Source organism: Sapajus apella, unplaced genomic scaffold (assembly GCF_009761245.1).
Source record: "Sapajus apella isolate SASKATOON/1434 unplaced genomic scaffold, GSC_monkey_1.0 scaffold4, whole genome shotgun sequence".
NCBI lineage: Eukaryota > Metazoa > Chordata > Mammalia > Primates > Cebidae > Sapajus > Sapajus apella.
Genome location: NW_022436944.1, coordinates 27,357,825 through 27,377,620, shown reverse-complemented (window position 1 = coordinate 27,377,620; position 19,796 = coordinate 27,357,825). Strand labels below are relative to the sequence as shown.

At 44.4% G+C, this 19,796-nt stretch overlaps 1 protein-coding gene across 1 annotated transcript in view; it reads right to left on the bottom strand.

The window, feature by feature from the left end:
* Positions 1-17,169, bottom strand: part of RBP2 (retinol binding protein 2) — a 24,682-nt gene extending 7,513 nt beyond the window's left edge. Inside the window, exons 1-3 of the mRNA XM_032264946.1 lie at positions 17,088-17,169; positions 14,564-14,687; positions 2,297-2,475 (exon numbers count right to left, since the gene is read on the bottom strand). Of these exons, the coding sequence (XP_032120837.1) occupies positions 2,297-2,475; positions 14,564-14,636 (252 nt within the window). The 5' untranslated portion in view covers positions 14,637-14,687; positions 17,088-17,169. The remainder of the gene's footprint in view (positions 1-2,296; positions 2,476-14,563; positions 14,688-17,087) is intronic.
* Positions 17,170-19,796: the final 2,627 nt, after the last annotated feature.

Below are 19,796 nucleotides of genomic sequence, written 5' to 3'. Positions count from 1 at the left end.
TGTGTGTGTGTGTGTGTGTGTGTGTGTGTGTGTGTGTGTGTGTGTGTCTGCATTCACTCTGGCTTTCTGATGAGGCAAAGAGGAGGCAAGCTGTGGGAAAGAGGATTCTCTCTCTGTGCAGGGCTAATTGCTGATCCTGAAGAGGGGAGAAAATTGAACATGAAGAGGCTGAAGAAGGGTAGGAGTGATGTTAACATGTGGAATCCATTAAGGGCTGGAAGGGTGATTTATTTTAGGAAGAGCAAGTTCCCTACCATCAAAGGTGACAAAAGATCAAGTCAGAGAGGACAGGCCTGCTTTTCAAAAGCCCACACCCAAAATGGAAAGGCGAGGGAAAATGAATCATTTTGCACTGATTGGGTTGGAACAGCAGAGTGATGCAAAAAATGCTGAGACCAATTTTCCTAGCAACTCTGTTGTCCAATGAATTGGCTTTTCAGTCACATGGTTCACAGATTCTGAAAAGGCTTGTTGATCCATTATCCCCTCAGGGAGGGGTTCCATAAGTGGACATTCCAGGGCCCAGAATCTTAAGTTCTCATACCAAGAGTGCTCTGATGGAAAACTTTCTGTCATGCTTTATATTTCCCTACTTTTCTTTAGCAAAGAACACTAAATGTAATTCAGCCTTGACTTGATGGCTGCGATTATCAATTCTGCAGTACAACTTGTCTGAGAAATAAAGTATGTCCAGCTGTCTTGGCTTTTAAGTCATCACCAAATAATACTAACAGCTTTTCCTCTCCACCCCAGGAGAGGAGGGACAGCTCGTGCCCATTGCTTTGGGGAGAGTTGAGACCTCTGACTTCGAAGGAGCTCCTGGAAGCACAATGTGAGAGTCTTGGGGTGGTGGCCTGACCCTGGGAAGATCAGGACTCATGGTGAGAGGGAAAGGGCAGGGCAGAGGGTGTTGCTTGCTTTGTTGTGGCACCTGAGGGGTTGGCCCTTTGCCGGGGTGGGAAGGTGACAACAAAGATCCCTGGGGTTGGAGTACTGAGCTCTATCCTCCCTCAGTTTGGGAGATAGGATAGAGGTTCCAGTGGCTGAGCTGGCACAGAGGGAAAGGATGCTTTGAATATTCAAACTGCCCACCTTGTACAAAATGCATGGGCATAGACAGTGAACAGTCAATTGCAACCATGATAAATGACAAGCCAGGAGCCTTTCCAAATCTTCTGGACTGTGTATCCCTGGGATTTGTTATGATGGGAAGGTTGGGTGTAATCCTTAAATACGGCTGAGATTGGGTTTATCCTATTCCTGTTTGGTGGGGATTGACCAGGTGTAATTTGATTTGGAAAATCAAAAACAGGCACACTGAGCATGAATATGAGCAAGAGGGCTGGTTAACTGGGAAAGGATACCACACCGTAATGCTGGGGAACGCTGCTGCTCCCCCGCCTTCCCAGGCAACTCTCCACTTCTCCCTGGTGCCTCTGCCTCATTTGCAAACAGCTCCTGTGGGCAAGGGCCTGCCTTTTCTGCAAACTCCAGTTTCTGGGGTTTGAGATAACTCCCCACTCCCCTCTCAGAGTTGTTTTCTGCTGGCTTTCAGGATCCTACCTATATTGAATAGTTCAAAAAGTGAAAGTCTAGCCTTTTGGTACATGGAGGGTTGCCTAGATTATCCCATCGGTTAAGGCAATGCTAGGGCAGAAGCCACAAACTTGCCAGAGACTTCCGCAAGTTATTAGGGCTGGATAAATCTTGACTTCACTTAGCTTGCTGATGTCTTTTTAATTTGCATTATTCTTTTCTTAAAAAATGAAATCAGTTGTGCTCATCTATAATTGAGATGTTTTATTTATTTTATATTTGCTCTTTCTCAGAAGAATCATAAAAAATTACAATAATTTATATAAAAGCATCTGATTTATCTATGTCTCCTAAAAAAATCTGCCACCTTCAGCCTTCACTCCATGGTAGTGCTTGGCTGGTGCTGGGCAGGGCTGCCCCCTTTCCAGGTGCCCTTGCTCCCCAGAGGGTACAGATGCTGTTTTTCCCTGTGATATTCCCCTTGCCCTCGTCCCTCTGCCTGCCAGGCCCATGGCTGTATATGACTCACAGGCCCCGGCCCGAGATCTTAGAGACGTTGAGCTCTTAACCCCTCCTTGGCCTGCCTTTTCCTACTAAACTTGCAGTAAGTGTTCATTGCCAGCATGATTAAGGCCATCCAGATCTCCCTTTCCTAATTTTTCCCAGGTTGTCTCTATCATTTTTGTTTCGTCATGATACCTCATAGCCAGCCCCCACACAGAATGTGTGAGTGAGAAGGTAGTAGAGCCTCACTTAGTACCTTAACATGCCGGTTGTCCAGGCCCTTTGTGTGCTCCTCAAACTCTACTCCCACAGTGAAATCCACATCGTAGTTGCGGAACGTGCTAGTCGTTTTCGTCTTGAAGTTATCACCATTTTGATCAATAACCTTCGTCTGAGTGAGGTGTACTGCAATCTTGCGGGTGGCAAAATCAATATCTGTTGGCAAAGGGAGTTGTGGAGGTTATGATGTGCTCAGCCAGACTCATTCGTTTCTTTAACAAGACCAAACATTCAAGACTAGAGATACAGGCCAGGTGTGGTGGCTCAAGTCTGTAATCCCAGCACTTTGGGAGGCCGAGGCAGGCAGATCATGAGGTCAAGGGATCGAGACCATCCTGGCCAACATGGTGAAACCCCGTCCCTACTAAAAATACAAAAATTAGCTGGGCGTGGTCGTGTGTGCGTATAGTCCCAGCTATTCGGGAGGCTGAGGCAGGAGAATTGCTTGAACTCGGGAGGCAGAGGTTGCAGTGAGCTGAGATTGTACCACTGCACTCCAGCCTGGCGCCTGGCGACAGAGTGAGACTCTGTCTCAAAAAAAAAAAGAAAAAAAAAGGCTAGAGACACAGATTGTACACAGCCTACTGTCTTTGTTTAAGTGGGAAATAAGCTTCCTACCTGTGGCCAAGTTGAGCATCTCAGTGAGTTGCTGGGGAAACCTAAGAGTCTCCTAGCACCTCCTCAGGATCCCTGATGGGAGGGAGAGGTAGCATACAGGGCTCACCCCTAAGCTGCAGCTCTCCAACACACACACACACACACACACACACACACACACACACGCTCTCTCTCTCTCTCTCTCTCTGTCTCTCATGGCAGCTCTATTCTATCTGACCCATTGGGCATCCTCCTAAGAGTTCTCTGAAAATCTCACGGTTTAAAAGAAAAAATACTTTGGAAACCGCTAGTTGTAATCATGGATAAAGATGAAACTTATAAAACTTTTGTTAATGTCCACAGCAGGGAGGGATAGTTACAAGCTTCCATTTTAAAAAAAAGTCAGATTTGAGCCTGATGGAATAATTTTAAGTAGTATTAGCTACCTGGAAGGTCAAAGAATTATATGCCTGTCTCCTAAATTGAAAAGAAAAGTAAGTTCAAGTTGGCACGAGCTGCTGCACAAATGCCGGCACCTGGCTGACCGCTCCTTCTCTACTATTTGTCGAGTATCTTCCACGTCTGTGAACTCACCAGGGGGTCCCAAAGCTAGTTCTCCTCTGAATCACTTGAGACTATGTAAAAAATGCAGATTTCTGGGTCTTATCCCAGGCCTAGAATCTCTGGATAGTAGAGCTCAGTGATTTCAGATTTTGAACTTCGTCATAGGAGGCTGTTTGGAGCAAAGCGTCCATGGTTTAAAAATTTTGAAAACTACGGTTTAAGTGCCTCCTTGTCATATCAGAGATGATGAAGTGAAGGCCTAGAGAGGCTAGTTTGCTTGTCTAAACATACGTGGCTGAAACAGCAATCACAGTGGCTTGGTAACTGGATGGATGTGTAGAGAGATGGAGTTGGAAGGAGGAAACAGTGGTTTTGAGCTTGGATGATTAAGGTGAGAGCCAGGGAAGTAACTGAGGGAACTAGTTTTATGGGGAAACATAGGGAGCCGAATTTTAGGTAAGCTGAATCTGTGAGCCATGCTGTGTGCACCCTTAGCAATATTTGGGGTGGCAATACAAGACACTCTTTGGAACTAACCAGGGATGGTGCCTCAGAGTGTGCCCTCCTTTGGGAAGCCTTCCTCATTTTATTCTTCAAACAAACCCACAAGGTAAGTTTTATTTTATCTTCATTTTACCAGTGTGGAAAAAACTGCTTCAAAGAAGTTGCATCCCTTTCCCCGGATCATATGGTGAGGAAGCAGTTGAGATGGTACTTGAACTCAGGATAGTCTGTCTCCAGGGCCAGTGCTGTGTTTCCCAAGCTCTGGGGTAGCCCAGTGAGATCATCCCCATGAGTGCACTTTCCGTGGCTGCTCAAGATACTGGTAACTTCTGACTCAAATTTCCCCTGGAGACACAGGGGCTGTGGGGTTCAGCTGGATGAGCCCTCCCTGCTTGAGGCGGTTTGTTTTCCAGAGCTCTTGCATACTGTCCCCCACCAAACGACAACTGTTTTCTAGGCCTAGAGGTGTATAATAAGTCAGAGCTGGAGCAATGGCACTCCAGCCGGGTACATCATCTGACGTCTCGTGCAGCTTCAGCTCTGTGGCTTACGGAACTGTATACGAGCACGTCCAAACCACACAGCCCGCGAGGCATGGGATACGGGTGAGACGAATGGTCTCTTGGCTGCCTTTGGTACTGTGAATTCTTCTAGTCTTCTTGGACAGCATTCCCAGAGCCCCCACTTCCCCATTGTGTTTGCCATGGGGTGCAGCTCTGCAGGATGTTTGGTGAGAAAATAAGTTTGGGAGATGAGGAATTAAAACCAAGACAAGCTGGTTTCTGCCCTGTTGAATTTCATAGATTCCTTAACATAGGAAAGGTGCTTTGTAACTCCAAGTTGGAGGGAGAGTACAGGATGTAGCTTTTCAAAGTTTTAGGTGGGCATGGAACTCCTCTGTGGAGGTGTCCCCCACAACTTACTATGGAAAGGGCTCACGAAACCCTTTCTGACACATTTATCTCAGCCACCTTGGCTTTGCAATCATAAAATTCCTGTTTAATTTTTCTCTCTTCAGGGTAACTACTGGCCTGTTTAGGTAGGACCAAGTGGTCAAGTATTTCTTACTTAAAAAATGAGCCCCTCCTTAAAATTGCTACAAACCACTGAAGGGCATCTTCCTTGTTCTAGTGAGCACAAGCCCATACTTGTGGCAGGCAGAGGAGCTGGCAAGAGGCTGGCATGTCTCACTCCAGGCCCATTTCTCTCCTTCTGCCCCAAAGACACAGTCTAGCAATCCGTGACATCTGTGTGTCCAGCTTCAGTCCTGTCTCTGGACGCTTGGTTCCAGATCTAAAGCAGCAGAGGGCAGTGGCCGTATGCGGAGCTGTTATTAACTGCATTACCTTGTTGTGAGGATCAGTTGTGATGGCCTTTGGGAGAGCTTTGCCCAGAGGCTGGCAGCCTGTGGTCATGGCTCTGTGAATGGAGGCTGCCATAATCATAAAATCATTATGAAGCCCCTGATCTCACCAGCCAATTTCCTTAGAGTCCTTGTGTTTTTCCATCTACCCCTTGAACAGTTGCTCTCTGAATCCCTGCCACTCTCATCCCAGCTTTCCAAGTCTCATAAGACACAGCTGCAGATTTGCCTCCTCCTACTCTTTCTTGCCTCCTTCCTTACCTGCCATTCAGGCCAAACAGTTTTATTGCCCCCTCTACCTGCCAACAGGACTCGGCATCTCCCCCTGCATTCTTCATGGAGTTCGTTGTTCTTTCCTGCAGTCTCACCTCTATGAGGACAAGGACAATGCCATCCTCTTGCTCCATGTCCCCCCACACCAAAGAACCAGGACTTGAGCTTGGCACATAGTAAGTGCTCAAGAAATACCATGGATTGGGTAGTGGAGGCAGCAAGGGCCAGGACAATGATTATCAAAGTGAGGTTCCTGGGCTGGCAGCAGCATTGGCACCTGGCAACCTGTTAGAAATGTGGATTCTGTGCCACTGCACTCCAGCCTGGATGACAGAGCAAGACCCTGCCTCTAAATAAATGCATATAAATAAAAACAAAAGAAATGCAACACTGGGGCCCACCCTGGAGCTCTGTGGGCCAGGCTCTGCTTGTCCTAACAAGTCTTCCAAGTGATTCTGTGCATGCTAAAGTTTCAAACCATGGTATCAATGAGTAAGGGTAAGGGGCAGATGCAGGTACAATCCTGTCTCTTATTTCCCAGCTATGTGACCTTGGAGAAATCACTCTTCCTTTGTGGGAAAATGAGGAAAAGAATGCTTACTTCAGAAGACTATTTACAGTGTGGGTTCAGTAAAAATAATGGTAGAATGCTTTACATAGTACCAAGTAGCTTGTCAGTATTCAGTGAACATTGCCATCCACTCTTGACCTTGTCTGTTTGGGTCAAGTAGGGACCAAGTCAGCATTCAGTCTAGAATGAAATTCTTGGGTCATATTTATGCATCGCCATAGCTGTCTGCACTTCATGTTTTTTAAGGGACTTGGACTCCGCAGGAGAAGTGGGAATGGCGGCTGATACACTCCCTTGCTCTCAGAGCCTTGGTCTGTCCCACAGTCATTTTATCCAACCTGGTGAAACTTTTCTCTGCGTGGATCAGTTTCCTCACTCTGTAGTTTGGTGATGGGTAGAACCAACTTTAGCTCCTTCTCTCGCCCTTTGTTCTGAGATCTGAGCTGTATTAAACCATACTTCTGGAACAATAGTTGGGAGATGGGAAAGAAAATGCATAGGTCATCTGTTCACCAGAAAGACAGGGGAGGGCTCTAGGAAAAACCACTAAGGAAGAATTAAAAGTAACAGAGAAATTTAGAACTGAAGTGTTCCTCTGAGAGCAAGTCTGTTTCCACTCAATGGATATGGAAACTGAGGCCCTGAGAATTTAAGTGGCGGTTCAGAGACACCCAGTTAGGACAGCACTTCTGACAATTTCTTTACACATTCTTTTGCTATTTACAACTAACCCCTCCCCGCTACTAAAAATTATTGCTTGTCCCTGGTTGCATAGAAAGGTAGATCATAGCTAAAAATATCTATTGCTGAGAGAACTGGTTTGTCCTGGAAACTCCATCCCTAGTCAATCTTTCTGACCAGTGCTGGAGGAATCTTATTAGAAGACCATGCAAATGGAATCAAGCATCACTTCTCTTCTGAACTGAAAAATGGCTTGGCCTCTTGGCCACCCTTCGGTGTTTGCACAACCCAGTAAATCTGTCGCCTCTGCTCTGCCCCAGGGAAGGGAGCCAAATGTTCTGTTGGTGGACTCATGATATTTCTAATCAAAAGGGTTTAACTGCAGTTGTAGAATGAACACACACACACACGCACACACATACACACACGAGATTATAAAAACACTTCTTCTTTGTACTTTGCAGAGAAAATTATTTTCCTGGTATGGTATTGTAACAACAGGGTTATCGAGTATGTTTTATCTGCTTTTCTGGATTAAAGGTATCTCTGAGTCTGATTTATAGCCAGGTGAAATGAATTTCTATCTCAGAAGGAAAGGTCCAAAGGCAAGGTATTTCTGAATAATATATATGGCTTTTAGCTGCAGCAGAAGGGAAAAAAAAAACAACACTGACGTGACTTTATTAAAGCACACTTTTCATAACTGCATTTTGAACAATACAAGCCATAAAGGTGAAATATGAGTATGCAACTCAACATTAAAATGCTTTGTAATGTGCTTGTGAAAAAAGCTAAAGCTGCAGGCGAAAAGGGCAGGTGCTCTTTGTAAATTAAACAGCAGAGAGGCACAAGTATTCATCATATGAAATCTGAGAACCATTTAAAGTGCAGCTTTGATGGGCTTCAAACTTGGACTCCTTAATTCTCAAATCGTTGGCACTCTTAGGCAATTGTGAGAAGCAGAGTGGAAGAGCAATTTTCTCCTTTTTTCCATGCCACTTCCTCCTCAAGGGAATACATTTAGAAAGGAATTAGACGGATCCCTGCCTGCCTCCTCCTCTCGCTTCCTTCTATGCACTGGGGGCAGGCTGGACATCCTGGGGAGGCTCCTGCTGCACAGTTTCTCCTCCCCATTCTTAGTCTACTGCATCCTTAGGGGGATGGAGATTAGGGTGGAGGTGCTGCCAACACATGCAAGGGGAGACCCGTACCAAGGGATGACGCCTATCATTGCTTGGGCTTTTTCTATCTCTCAGCATTTCCCCTTTGAAAGTCCTACCAGGTACCACATGGTTCAAGTAGAGACTTTGGCAAGGTGTATAACTTCATTGACTTGTGAGCACCACCAGGAATCCAGATTTTATGAAACAAATTCGTCATTGGAGCATCAGACATCTGTCTATCCATCTATCATCTATCTACCTACCTACCTACCTATTCATTTTCACCCAGGGACTGTGAATGACTCTCCTGCAATGTTTCTGAGGGTCCTACCTTTTTACTTTGGAGGCCTTCATCTGGACAAACTTGTTCACAACGAAGCTCTTTCTTCCCTGCCTCCACGTTTCATACCCCCACCAAGGGTAGTGCTGAGGAAAGGGTGGTGGGTGTTAGAAGCAGATAGCCCGGGCTCCTGTCTTAGGCTCCATCATTTCCCAGCCACGCATGGCTGAGCAAGCCTCTCCACTTCTCTGGCTTCCGATTCATCATCCCACAAAATGGAAAGCATTTCTTCTGTATGTATCTCTGACTGTACCCTGAGCTCTATATCCCATAACAAAGTACCAATTTTAACACTCCACTTGAATGTGTAACAGATATCTGAAACCCAAATATACAAACTAGAATTCTTAATGCATACTCCCTTGCTATGGTAATCTGATACTTCCCCCCGACCCACCCAAACTCACTCCTCCCATGACTTCCCCATTTTAGCCAATGGAATTGTCATCTGCCCAGTTATTCAGGCCTAAGCCTGGGACCCAAATTCATTTCTATCATTTCCTCTCACTTCATATTCATCTGCAAACCCAACCCCGTGAGCTTTATCTCCAAAATATGTGCTGAATCTGTCCTCTTTTCTCCAGCTCCACAGGCACTGCCCTAGCCTAAGCCATGGTCATTTCCTGCCTGCACAACACAGCAGCCTTCTAATAGGTCTCTCGGCCCCTCTGCTTGCAATCTTGCCTTCCTATGATTCATTTTCCATGCTATGGCCATAGTGATCCTTAAAGAATACAAACGGGATCAGTTTTTCTTCCCAGGATACGGCGGGTGTGTGCTTTGCCTTCTGCCTACCTTTCCACTCTCACTCCCCCACTGTACTCCGACCCCCCAATCCACACACTTCCAACCCCCAGCAGCAGCTTTCTCAAACCCTTGGGCCAAAGCGACCCTCCCACCTCAGCCTCCTGACGAACTGGGACCACAGGCACATGCTACCATGCTCAACTGATTTTTTTATTCTCTATTTTTTTGTAGAGACAGGAGTCTCACTTATGTTGCCTAGGCTCGTCGTGAACTCCTGGCGTGAAATCACCCTCTTACCTTGGCCTCCCAAAGTGTTGGGATTACAGGCGTGAGCCACTGTACCTGGCTTCATGTTCTTAAACAGACCCAAAGTCTTTGCACTTGCTGTCCCCTGTGTCCAGAATAACACTTGTCAGCATTCAAACCTGGGCCCTACTGTCACTCTCTCAAGTCTTCCCTGACCACCCATCACACTCCACTCCATTACTCTTCTTATTTTCCTCCCAGCACTTACCACTACCCAAAATAATCTTAAACTACTTGTTGACTTTGTCTCCCCACTAGCATGCAAACTCCATGCTGGCAGGGAACCACCTCCTCACTTCTCACTATATCACCAGTGCCTAGAGCACTTCCCAATGTGTCATAGGTGCTCAATACATTTGTTGAAAACTGAATTCACTAAAACAAAGAAATGTATATAAAACTCTAGTGTGATGCGTATCATGGTATGAGGATAATTTGTGCACATGCTTACCCATCATGCTAGACATCGGGCTCTTAAATGATTAGGATGAGATTTTGCACATGGCACGTATTCAGGAAATATTTCCTGGCAGACACCACTTAGGAGCTGTCAGACTTCAGTCTCTCCGGGCTCCCCCTTCCTAGTGGAGCTTTCAGAGCCCCACTAGAACTTCTAGAACTATTTGCGATAGCCACTGCACTAAGTCTGTGCATATTTATGTAAATGAAAAAGATGTTCTTCGTAGAAGATAATCCTCACCTTCTTTTGTGAATTAAGAAATGATGGGTTTTCCTCACATAGTTACAACTTATGGAATAAAAATTTCCTAGAAGAGGTATAAATTTAACATTATCTAATTTTTGGACACATGCTTCCCCATCTTCACTGGTTAAAGTTATATGATGGTTTTTTCATTTTCGGCTGACTCTTCCTCCTCCAGTCACCAAATCCAGTCTATTTCCTGCTCTGGACATCTCCCTGTTCACCCTTTCTGGGTAATGCTCTCAACACCTTCCCAGGGCCATTGTAACAACCTCTTCAGTTCTCTGACAGTCTGCTGGTCTGTTCATTTCAAGGCTGTTGGAGTGAGCATTGACAGTGTCTCCCTCCTCTGCATACAATTTCTTCCCAGGCCCTCCCCTTGCAAGGTGAAGTTAATGTATGGCATACTGACTTAAAGATCCTGTTGCTCTTCCAGACTCTTCTTTTGCCTCCTCCTTGCACTTCACCCTCTGGTAATACAACTCCTTCTGGTGTCCCAGGCCCATGCCTGTACACATGCCCATGGGGCTGTGCTTGACTCCATCTCTGCTTGGAGAACTCTTGTTCTTCCTTCAAAACCCCACCAAGAAGTACTCAGGAAGCCCTCACTGACCCCATGTACTGCAGCTCCCTTCACCACCATGCACACACTTATTGTTACTATTGTTCTATTGAAACTATAGCCCCTTTGAGCCAGTGCATAGAATCTCAATTGGCCCATTTGTGGCTGATTATATTTTCTTAAATGGTTGCGACAACACTTTTCATCCCACATGCTGTTCTTACAGTACAACTTTGACATTCATCCCACTAAGAGGTGGGGTCTATGTCCCTTTCCTTTGAATTTAGGCAGGCTTCTACCACTTCCACCAATAGAATATGGTGGAAGTGGTACCTGGTAGTTTCTGAAGGTGGGTCATAAAAGGCCATGCATCTTCTATCTCTTCTCTTTGGACACAGCCAGCATATTGTGAAAAAAACCCAGGTCACATGGGGAGATCACATGTAGATGTTGAAGCTCCAGTTCAGGTCTCAGCTGCCAGCCAGCACCAATTGCCAGACATGCATGTGAGTGAGGAAGCCTGAGTTGGCTCCAGCCCCGGCTGCTGTCCAATTGCAACCAAATGAGAGCCTTTGAGCAGGAACTATCGGGGTGAACCCAGTCAGCCTCCAGAACCATGAGAAATAACAATTTAATGACTGTGGTTATTTCAAGCCACTACATTTTGGGGGTGATTCATTGTGCAGTAATAAAAAACAGGAATAGCGTTTGTGCATGGCTGTAACTTAAGTCCTTGCGAACAGACTTCAGGACTGGTTCTGCTTCAGATGGCACCTTCTAAAGTTTTGGTGGAGGAGTTGAATGAGTCCCACCTGGGCAGAGTTAATGGACTCTCTCCCAGCATTCTTTCACATTACTGGTAGCTCCTTATATCTGTCCTCCTTGGTCTCCCCTTTAAAATGAAGACTACCCCACCAACTCCTTCATCCCCTGATCTGACCTGAAGGAGGACCTACTTCAGGACATGACAAGTTCCTCAGGGCAAAAGTGTTCACCAACTGGTTTCTTCATTGTCACAAAATTATCTGGGGCCTTGAGAAACACCAGGTGCCTAAGAAGGCAGGAGAGGAAGTACCATTGACCCTTGGCTCACTCACCTTTTGAACTCTTAATGATGTAATTTGTGGCAAGCCCAAAGTTTTCCATGACATGTTACTCTGCAGTGTGTGGAGTGAGTCACTGGCCTAGCGATAAAACCAGTTTACTGCCCAACCCCACATCTCAATAGAGTTGCTCTTTCCTTACTGAACCAACAACTCAGGCCCACAGAAAAAGTGAACTCTCTAGTGCTGGGGGTTAAAGTATTAGAAATCAATAATTCTTAGACAGGGAATAGGCATCATCCTTAACTCGAGTTACACATCTGGGGATGTCTACACATGCTCTTCCCAAATGTCCAGGGTCTCACTGCTCAAAAGGGTAAAGAAGGCAAGCTTTGTTGACATCTCAGTGTTGGGAAAGCAACTCTGCCTTGTGGCCTGGGCATGGAGGGAACTGTTGAAATCTGTTGGACTGCTTTTAGCAGGTTAGATTGAAGGGGTGGCTCTACCTCACCTGCTTCTAGCTGAACTCCTGAGACCTGTCTTCAATCACTGCCATGGCTGCCCCACCCTTGTTCCTATGGCAGGTTGAAAAGAACAAGGGGTCCCACCTCAATGGTGATAAGATGACTCTGAGTGAGGCATTTCTGCACAGGGTATCATGGGCTTGAGCAGGAGCAAGTTCCTGGGGTCCTGAGACACTGGGCTGTCAGCAGCTAGGTAAACCAGGCACCGACAGACCCACACTCTGGGTTTAGCTAGTAGTGCCACCTGTGGTATTAATCTTAATCAGTGGAGTGTCAGCCTAACACTTTATACTGCAGAGATTATGGGACAAAGAGATCAAACGATTTTCTCATTATAGTGAAATCAATGTAATGTGACGTTAAATTGGAAGTTTTGGCTGAAGCTTTAAGAGACAATAAATATTTGATACCAAGGAGAATTAGGAAGTTCAATCTGAAACCTCAATGATGAAGATATCCAAATATCACATTCACAACTTGTTAGCCCCTCACTCACATTAAAGGTGTAAGTTGGTATGAAAAGAGTCCAGAGGAAGGCTGTTGTTAGAGGAAGGGTTTCTTGGAGAGAGCTGATGGTGTACTCTGCATCCTTCCAACCCCCAGGAGGAGAAAGAGGATACTGGGAATGCTGCGTCCCACCTTAAGCCTAGAGAGTTGGGCTTTAGGGGTTCACTCTGCAGAGCTATTAAACTAAACAGAGCCTAGATTTTAAATCTAAGTCATCATAGGATTTCTTATTATTTAAGTATAAGCAGCAAAATACACAAGATTTCTTTCTAATTATATTACTTGACTCTGGCTTATTCGGCATACTGCTGAATCCTTGAAACTTCCAAATAACCCTTGTTAAATACTTTCAATTGCTCAAAACCACAACTATATCCAATATCACCTAGAGGGACAGATAAGGCTGGGGCTGTTATCCCTAATTGGCAGATGAGGAAACTGAGGTTCCAAAAGGTTAAAACACTGGTTCAAGGTCCCAGAGCAAGCCCTGGGCTCTAGTTGCAGCTACGCTGACCCTTCTGCTTTGGTATCCTCATCTGTATAATCTTGTTCAGAATTCTGGTTCTGAGCTACGCTCCAATCCATTTACTCATGTGTAGAATCAGAATGCCATTTCTGCTGGCCACTCCTGGTACTGAAAAACACCGGTGCAACAGGGTTGAGGATGGGGCTCTGGTAGGAGGAGTTTTGTCTCTTTCTTCCTTCCCACAAGCATATTGAGGTAAAAATCCTGCTAACCAAATGAAAAAGAACGCTACTCGGTGTTGGAAACCTGTCTAAAGAACATGAAGAAAGCGCTTAGCTTATGGAACTTATCACAGCTCTCCTTGTTCGTTGAGATGGTGGACATTTTCAAACTAGAAGTTTATCACAAAGAAAAACTCATGATTTCCCCTCTTGGAGAGACCGCCCACCATCATATCCAAGTTACTATTGGGCCTCTAACTCCATCCACTGCCATTTTTCTCATTCTACGTGTGGAGGAAGTTCCAGCGAAGTAACTCCGTATGTGGAGAACTTTGAAGCTAGAAGAGGAGATAAAGACGCTGCTGAGGGAGGGAATAAGGATGGGCAACCAAAGCCCCTTTCTCAGCACCTGGAGCACAGGAGCCACCCAGCAACTGTGAGCTCGCCTCTGTGGACCCACTCACTCTGGTTTCAGGTAGAACCCGTAGGCGGGCAGGGCTGTGTGTTTTCTGCCACCTCCGCAGGGAACCCGTCCTGTGGTGAACTCAGGACACACTCATTGGCAGCCCTTGGCCTGGTACCCAGTTCAGAAGTCAGATAAGCAGTGGGTTGTTTGTGCTATCTGACAAAAGCCTCTGTGGCCTTCCATGAGCTCGATTTTCCCTAGGCTGAGAGATGTGCTAGCTATTTCTTTTCTGCTTCTCTATTACGAGACTGATAAAAGAGCAACACAGGGGTCATTGGTGGATAATACAGGTCCGAGTGGTTATTAAAGAGATGGAGGTCACAAGCCAGGGGAGTGACTGCGTTACCCTCTCAAATTGGCTTCACTCTCTGTGGGTATGTCCTCCTAACATACACATTCAGTGTATGTTTTCTATGGGCCAGGCACTGTGCCAAGGCATCCTAGACATAGTCTCATTTATCATTATTCCCAGTTTCCAAATTAGAAAACTGAGCCTCAGAGAATTTTTATGATCTGCCTAATGTCGCACAGCTATATATGAGGCATGAGGGTTTGCACACAGGTCTCCCTAGCAGCCTGCCTGGAGGGCCAGACCACAATACTCCCAATAACAGCTTCCCTCGCCATCCCATCTCCTCCTTACCCAGGGCCTTCATGTAGCCTTCAAAGTTTTCATTACTCTCCATCTCCCAGGTTCCATTCTGGTCCCTTGTCATGGTGGTGGCCTCTAGTTCAGTGAGGGTGTGTGATGGATGGCAAGGAGCAGTCTGCAGGGAGAATGTGTTGGAATGAGCTGCTTTTATAGCCTAGTGGACCAGGTTTATGACTCTGAAGATAATAGGTTCAAAGGGCAGAAGCACAACTCAAAAGAACTTTCCCTTGCAAAGTTCAGCAAGACTATGGGCAACCCAGGAACAAAGTCCTGGTGTGGCCAGGCATGGGCGTCCCAGTGTCCTGCACCATAAACAGGGCCCTAGAACAGTTCAGTTTTTGGCTGGTTGAGTCCCTCCAGGGCCCCTTGTCCCACACAGAACATTTCATCCGGCACTGGAGGAAAACAAACAACTGGGGTCTACCCCCACATGCACCATGGGTCACCAACACCCAGACCTCAAGCCTGGAGTCTGTCAGCCATGAATCCAGTGATTGCAGCAAGGCTGGTGAAACTGCAAAGACAGAATTCACACCTATAGAGCTCTACTTTACTCTGGGTAGCTTGCGTACTTCATCTTGTTTCAGCTTACAAGAGCTCTGTGAGTTATGTTTAACCATCCTTATTTAGCAGATGAGAAAGGATCATGGAGGTTATGTCACACGTCTAATCATAACTTGTAAGTGGTTGAGCCAGGATTCAAACTCAGACCTGTTGGGCTCCAAATCCTTTTCTTCTACAGTATGCTAGGTCAGCTTTGAAAGAGAGCTGGAGCCTGACTTGAGAGCCTAACTCTCTCTTGCTTCCTGGGAAGTGCTCTATGGGCTTCCAAACAGCAGGGTGAGACATGAGAAAAGTGTGTTCTGGGAACATGATTCTACTAAAAGGAAACTGGGCCTGGAGGGAGGTCAGATGGAGGAAGAGGGGCAGCAGGATGTTGTTTTAAGACCCAAGGAGCAAGCTGAGGATCACCTGGATCAAGGTCAGGGCAAAGCTGGACAAAGACCCTTGGTTCAGGACTGTTCTCCAAATGGGCTATCCTGATGGAAATAGGTTAGTTTATTGCTCTGACACTCTATTCCAAGATGTGGCATCTGAGAAGGGACTGTGAGGAATGGGGGTGTGGGCTGAGAGAGATATACCATGAGTTCCAAAATGAGACCTATTTTGATGATGACAGTGCAGCTCTCATATATGTATCTTTGTGCTGTGAAATCATCTAAGTAAATGGCTCTGTGTGTGGTGTGAAGGATATAAAACAGCACATTTATCTTTCAGTAAATATACTGGAGTTAGGAAGACAGAGTGAAAAATGGCTCAGCTGTTGTCAAAAGGCCAATGGGGAAAGGTAAAGGATGAGAAAGAAATAACTTTACCACTATGTAAAATGAATGGAGGAAGGAGTAGACAGATAAGAAACCTTGGAGATTCATCCTATGAAGTCCAGCCAGAAGCTGCTGTAGGCTGAGCACTCAGCCTCCTAGGCTGGAGAAGTAGATATTCCCTCCTAGCCTTGAATTTCAGGGCCTCCACAACCCCTCTTGCCCACAACTGAGTAACCCAAAGTCCTCCCTTATAAGAATGTGTAATGAAAAGCTGGCCTGGTAGGGGAAGGGATTGGGAGCAAGAAAGGAGTTGCTAATTGCACTAAGCCAAAGGCTGGCATTTTCATGGAATTGAGGGAGGAGGCACTGGTCTTGGTGTAAGATGCAAATTTGAAACTGAGATACCTGTATAAAGCCAGGCACTTGAAGGGCTACTCCCTCATTGAGGGTGTAAATTAGTCAAAATCTACAGCAACAGACAAGAAAAAAGTTTATCTATTTGGCATGGGACCTACATAGGTTAAAAAAACAAGTCTGTTCTTGGTTTGGGGTTTGAATTTATCCTTTCTGCTAGCTAAAATATTAAAATAATAAGCGTCCCATGCTTGTTAATACTTTTAGGCTGCCAGGAATACGTAAATGTAAAAGCTCTATAGAGGAATGCGCCTTCAAAACCAGACCAACCAGAATTCTGTGTGATAAAGCCATGCCAAATATGAGCTCATAATACGAAATTGTAACACACACTGACAAACCCACACAAACAGATGCTCTCTGCAATCCACCAAGAGCATCATCCAAAGAAACATACAGTGAAACTAGATTTCCAAGAGTTTCCATTAATAAAATCAGATACAGACTATAAAATAATTATGTTTAAAATGAATAAAGAAAATTTAAAAGCACTAAAAACATAAAAAAGAAATAAAATAATGTTTTTAAAAACAGATTAAAGATGCAAAAAGAGTTCTAGATATTAAAAATATAATCACTAAAATTAAAAAGGTAATAGATGGGATAAACAGCTGATCAAACACAGGTTAAGAAACAATTAGTGAAATAGAAGAAACAGTCAAGGAGATTAGCCAGAATATATGTAACACAGAACACACGGTGGTGCAAATTTAGATAAAAATAAAAATACAATTCTAAAATTTCTCAGAGAGAACAAAAACAACCATACAGATTACCTATAAAAGAACAATGTAGGGTGGCTGGCAAGATGGGTGAATAGGGACAGCTCTGGTCTGCAGCTCCCAGCGAGATCAATGCAGAAGGTGGGTGATTTCTGCATTTCCAACTGAGGTACCTGGCTCATCTTATTGGGACTGGTTAGATAGCAGGTGCAGCCCATTGAGAGTGAGTCAAAGCAGGGTGGGGTGTCTCACCCAGGAAGCCCAAGGGGTTGGGGAACTCCCTCCCTTAGCCAAGGGAAGCCATGAGGGACTGTGCCATGAGAAATAGGGCATTCCAGCCCAGAAAAAAGGTTAGAGGAATTGCTAACTAGAATAACCAGTTTAGAGAAGAACATAAATGACCTGATGGAGCTGAAAAACACAGCATGAGAACTTTGTGAAGCATACACAAGTATTAATAGCTTAATTGATGAAGCAAAAGAAAGGATATCAGAGACTGAAGATCAACTTAATGAAACAAAACATGAAGACAAGATTAGAGAAAAACGAATGAAAAGAAACAAAGTCTCCAAGAAATATGGGACTGTGAGAAAAGACCAAACCTACGGTGATTAGGGCCCTGAAAGTGATGGGGAGAATGGAACCAAGGTGGAAAGCACTTTTCAGGATATTATCCAGGAGAACTTCCCCAACCTAGCAAGACAGGCCAACATTCAAATTCAGAAAACACAGAGAATACCACAAAGATACTCCTTGAGACGAGCAGCCCCAAGACACATAACTGTCAGATTCACCAAGGTTGAAATGAAAGAAAATATGTAAAGGACAACCAGAGAGAAAGATCAGGTTACCCACGAAGGGAAGCCCATCAAACTCACAGTAGGTCTCTCAGCAGAAACCCTACAAGCCAGAAGAGAGTGGGGGCCAATATTTAACATTCTTAAAGAAAATAATTTTCAACTCAGAATTTCATAACCAGCCAAACTTAGCTTCATATGTGAAGGAGAAATAAAATCCTTTACAGACAACAAATGCTGAGAGATTTTGTCACCACCAGGCCTGCCTTACAAGAGCTCCTGAAGGAAGCACTAAACATGGAAAGGAACAACAGGTACCAGCCACTGCAAAAATATACCAAATTGTAAGACTATTGATGCTATGATGGACATGCATCAACTAATGGGCAAAATAAGCACCTAGAATCATAATGACAGGATCAAATTCACATATAACAATATTAACCTTAGATGTTAATGGGCTAAATGCCCCGATTAGAAGGCACAGACCGACAAATTTAATAAAGAGTCAAGACCCATCAGTGTGCTGTATTCAGGAAATCCATCTCATGTGGAAAGACACATAGGCTCAAAATAAAGGGATGGAAGAATATTCACCAAGCAAATAGAAAGAAAAAAAAAAGGAGGGTTTTCAATTCTAGTCTCTGATAAAATAGACTTTAAACCAACAAAGATCAAAAAAGACGAAGAAGAGCATAATGTAATGATAAAGGGATCAATGCAACAAAAAGAGCTTACTATCTTAAATATATATGCACCCAATACAGGAGCACCCAGATTCATAAAGCAAGTTCTTAGAGACCTACTTAGACTCCTACACAATAATAGCGGGAGACTTTAACACCCCACTGTCAATATTAGACAGATCAATGAGACAGAAAATTAACAAGGATATTCAGGACTTGAACACAGCCCTGGACAAAGAAGACCTAAAAGACATCTACAGAACTCTCCACTCCAACTCAACAGAATATACATTCTTCTCAGCACCACATCACACTTATTCTAAAATTGACCACATAATTGGAAGTAAAACACTCCTCAGTAAATGCAAAAGAACAGAAATCGTAACAAACAGTCTCCCAAACCACAGTGCAATCAAATTAGAACTCAGGATTAAGAAACTCACTCAAAACTGTATAACTACATGGAAACTGAACAACCTGCTCTTGAATGACTACTGGATAAATAATGAAATTAAGGCAGAAATAAATAAGTTCTTTGAAACCAATGAGAGCAAAGATACAACATACCAGAATCTCTGGGACACAGCTAAAACAGTGTATAGAGGGAAATTTATAGCATTAAATACCCACAGGAGAAAGCGGGAAAGATCTAAAATTGATACCCTAGCATCACAGTTAAAAGAACTAGAGAAACAAGAGCAAACAAATGCAAAAGCTAGCAGAAGACAAGCAATAACTAAGATCAGAGGAGAACTGAAGGAGAGAGAGAGATATGACAAACCCTTCAAAAAAATCAATAAATCCAGGAGCTGGTTTTTTGAAAAAATCAACAAAATAGATCTTTCAGTAAATATAAATATACTGGAGTTAGGAAGACAGAGTGAAAAGTGGCCCAGCTGTTGTCAAAAGGCCAATGGAGAAAGGTAAGGGATGAGAAAGAAATAACTTTACCACAAATGTAAAATGAATGGAGGAAGGGGACAGATAAGAAACCTGGGCGATTCATCCTGTGAATGAAAAGAAATACAAATTACCTTCAGAGAATACTATAAACTATATTTTGTATTCCACAGAAATACAAACTACCATCAGAGAATACTATAAACACCTTTGTGCAGATAAACCAGAAAGTCTAGAAGAAATAGATAAATTCCTGGAAACACACACCCTCCCAGGACTAAACCAGGAAGAACTTGAATCCCTGAAGAGACCAATAACAAGTTCTGAAATTGAGGCGGTAATTAATAGTCTACCAACCATAAAAAGCCCAGGACCAGACA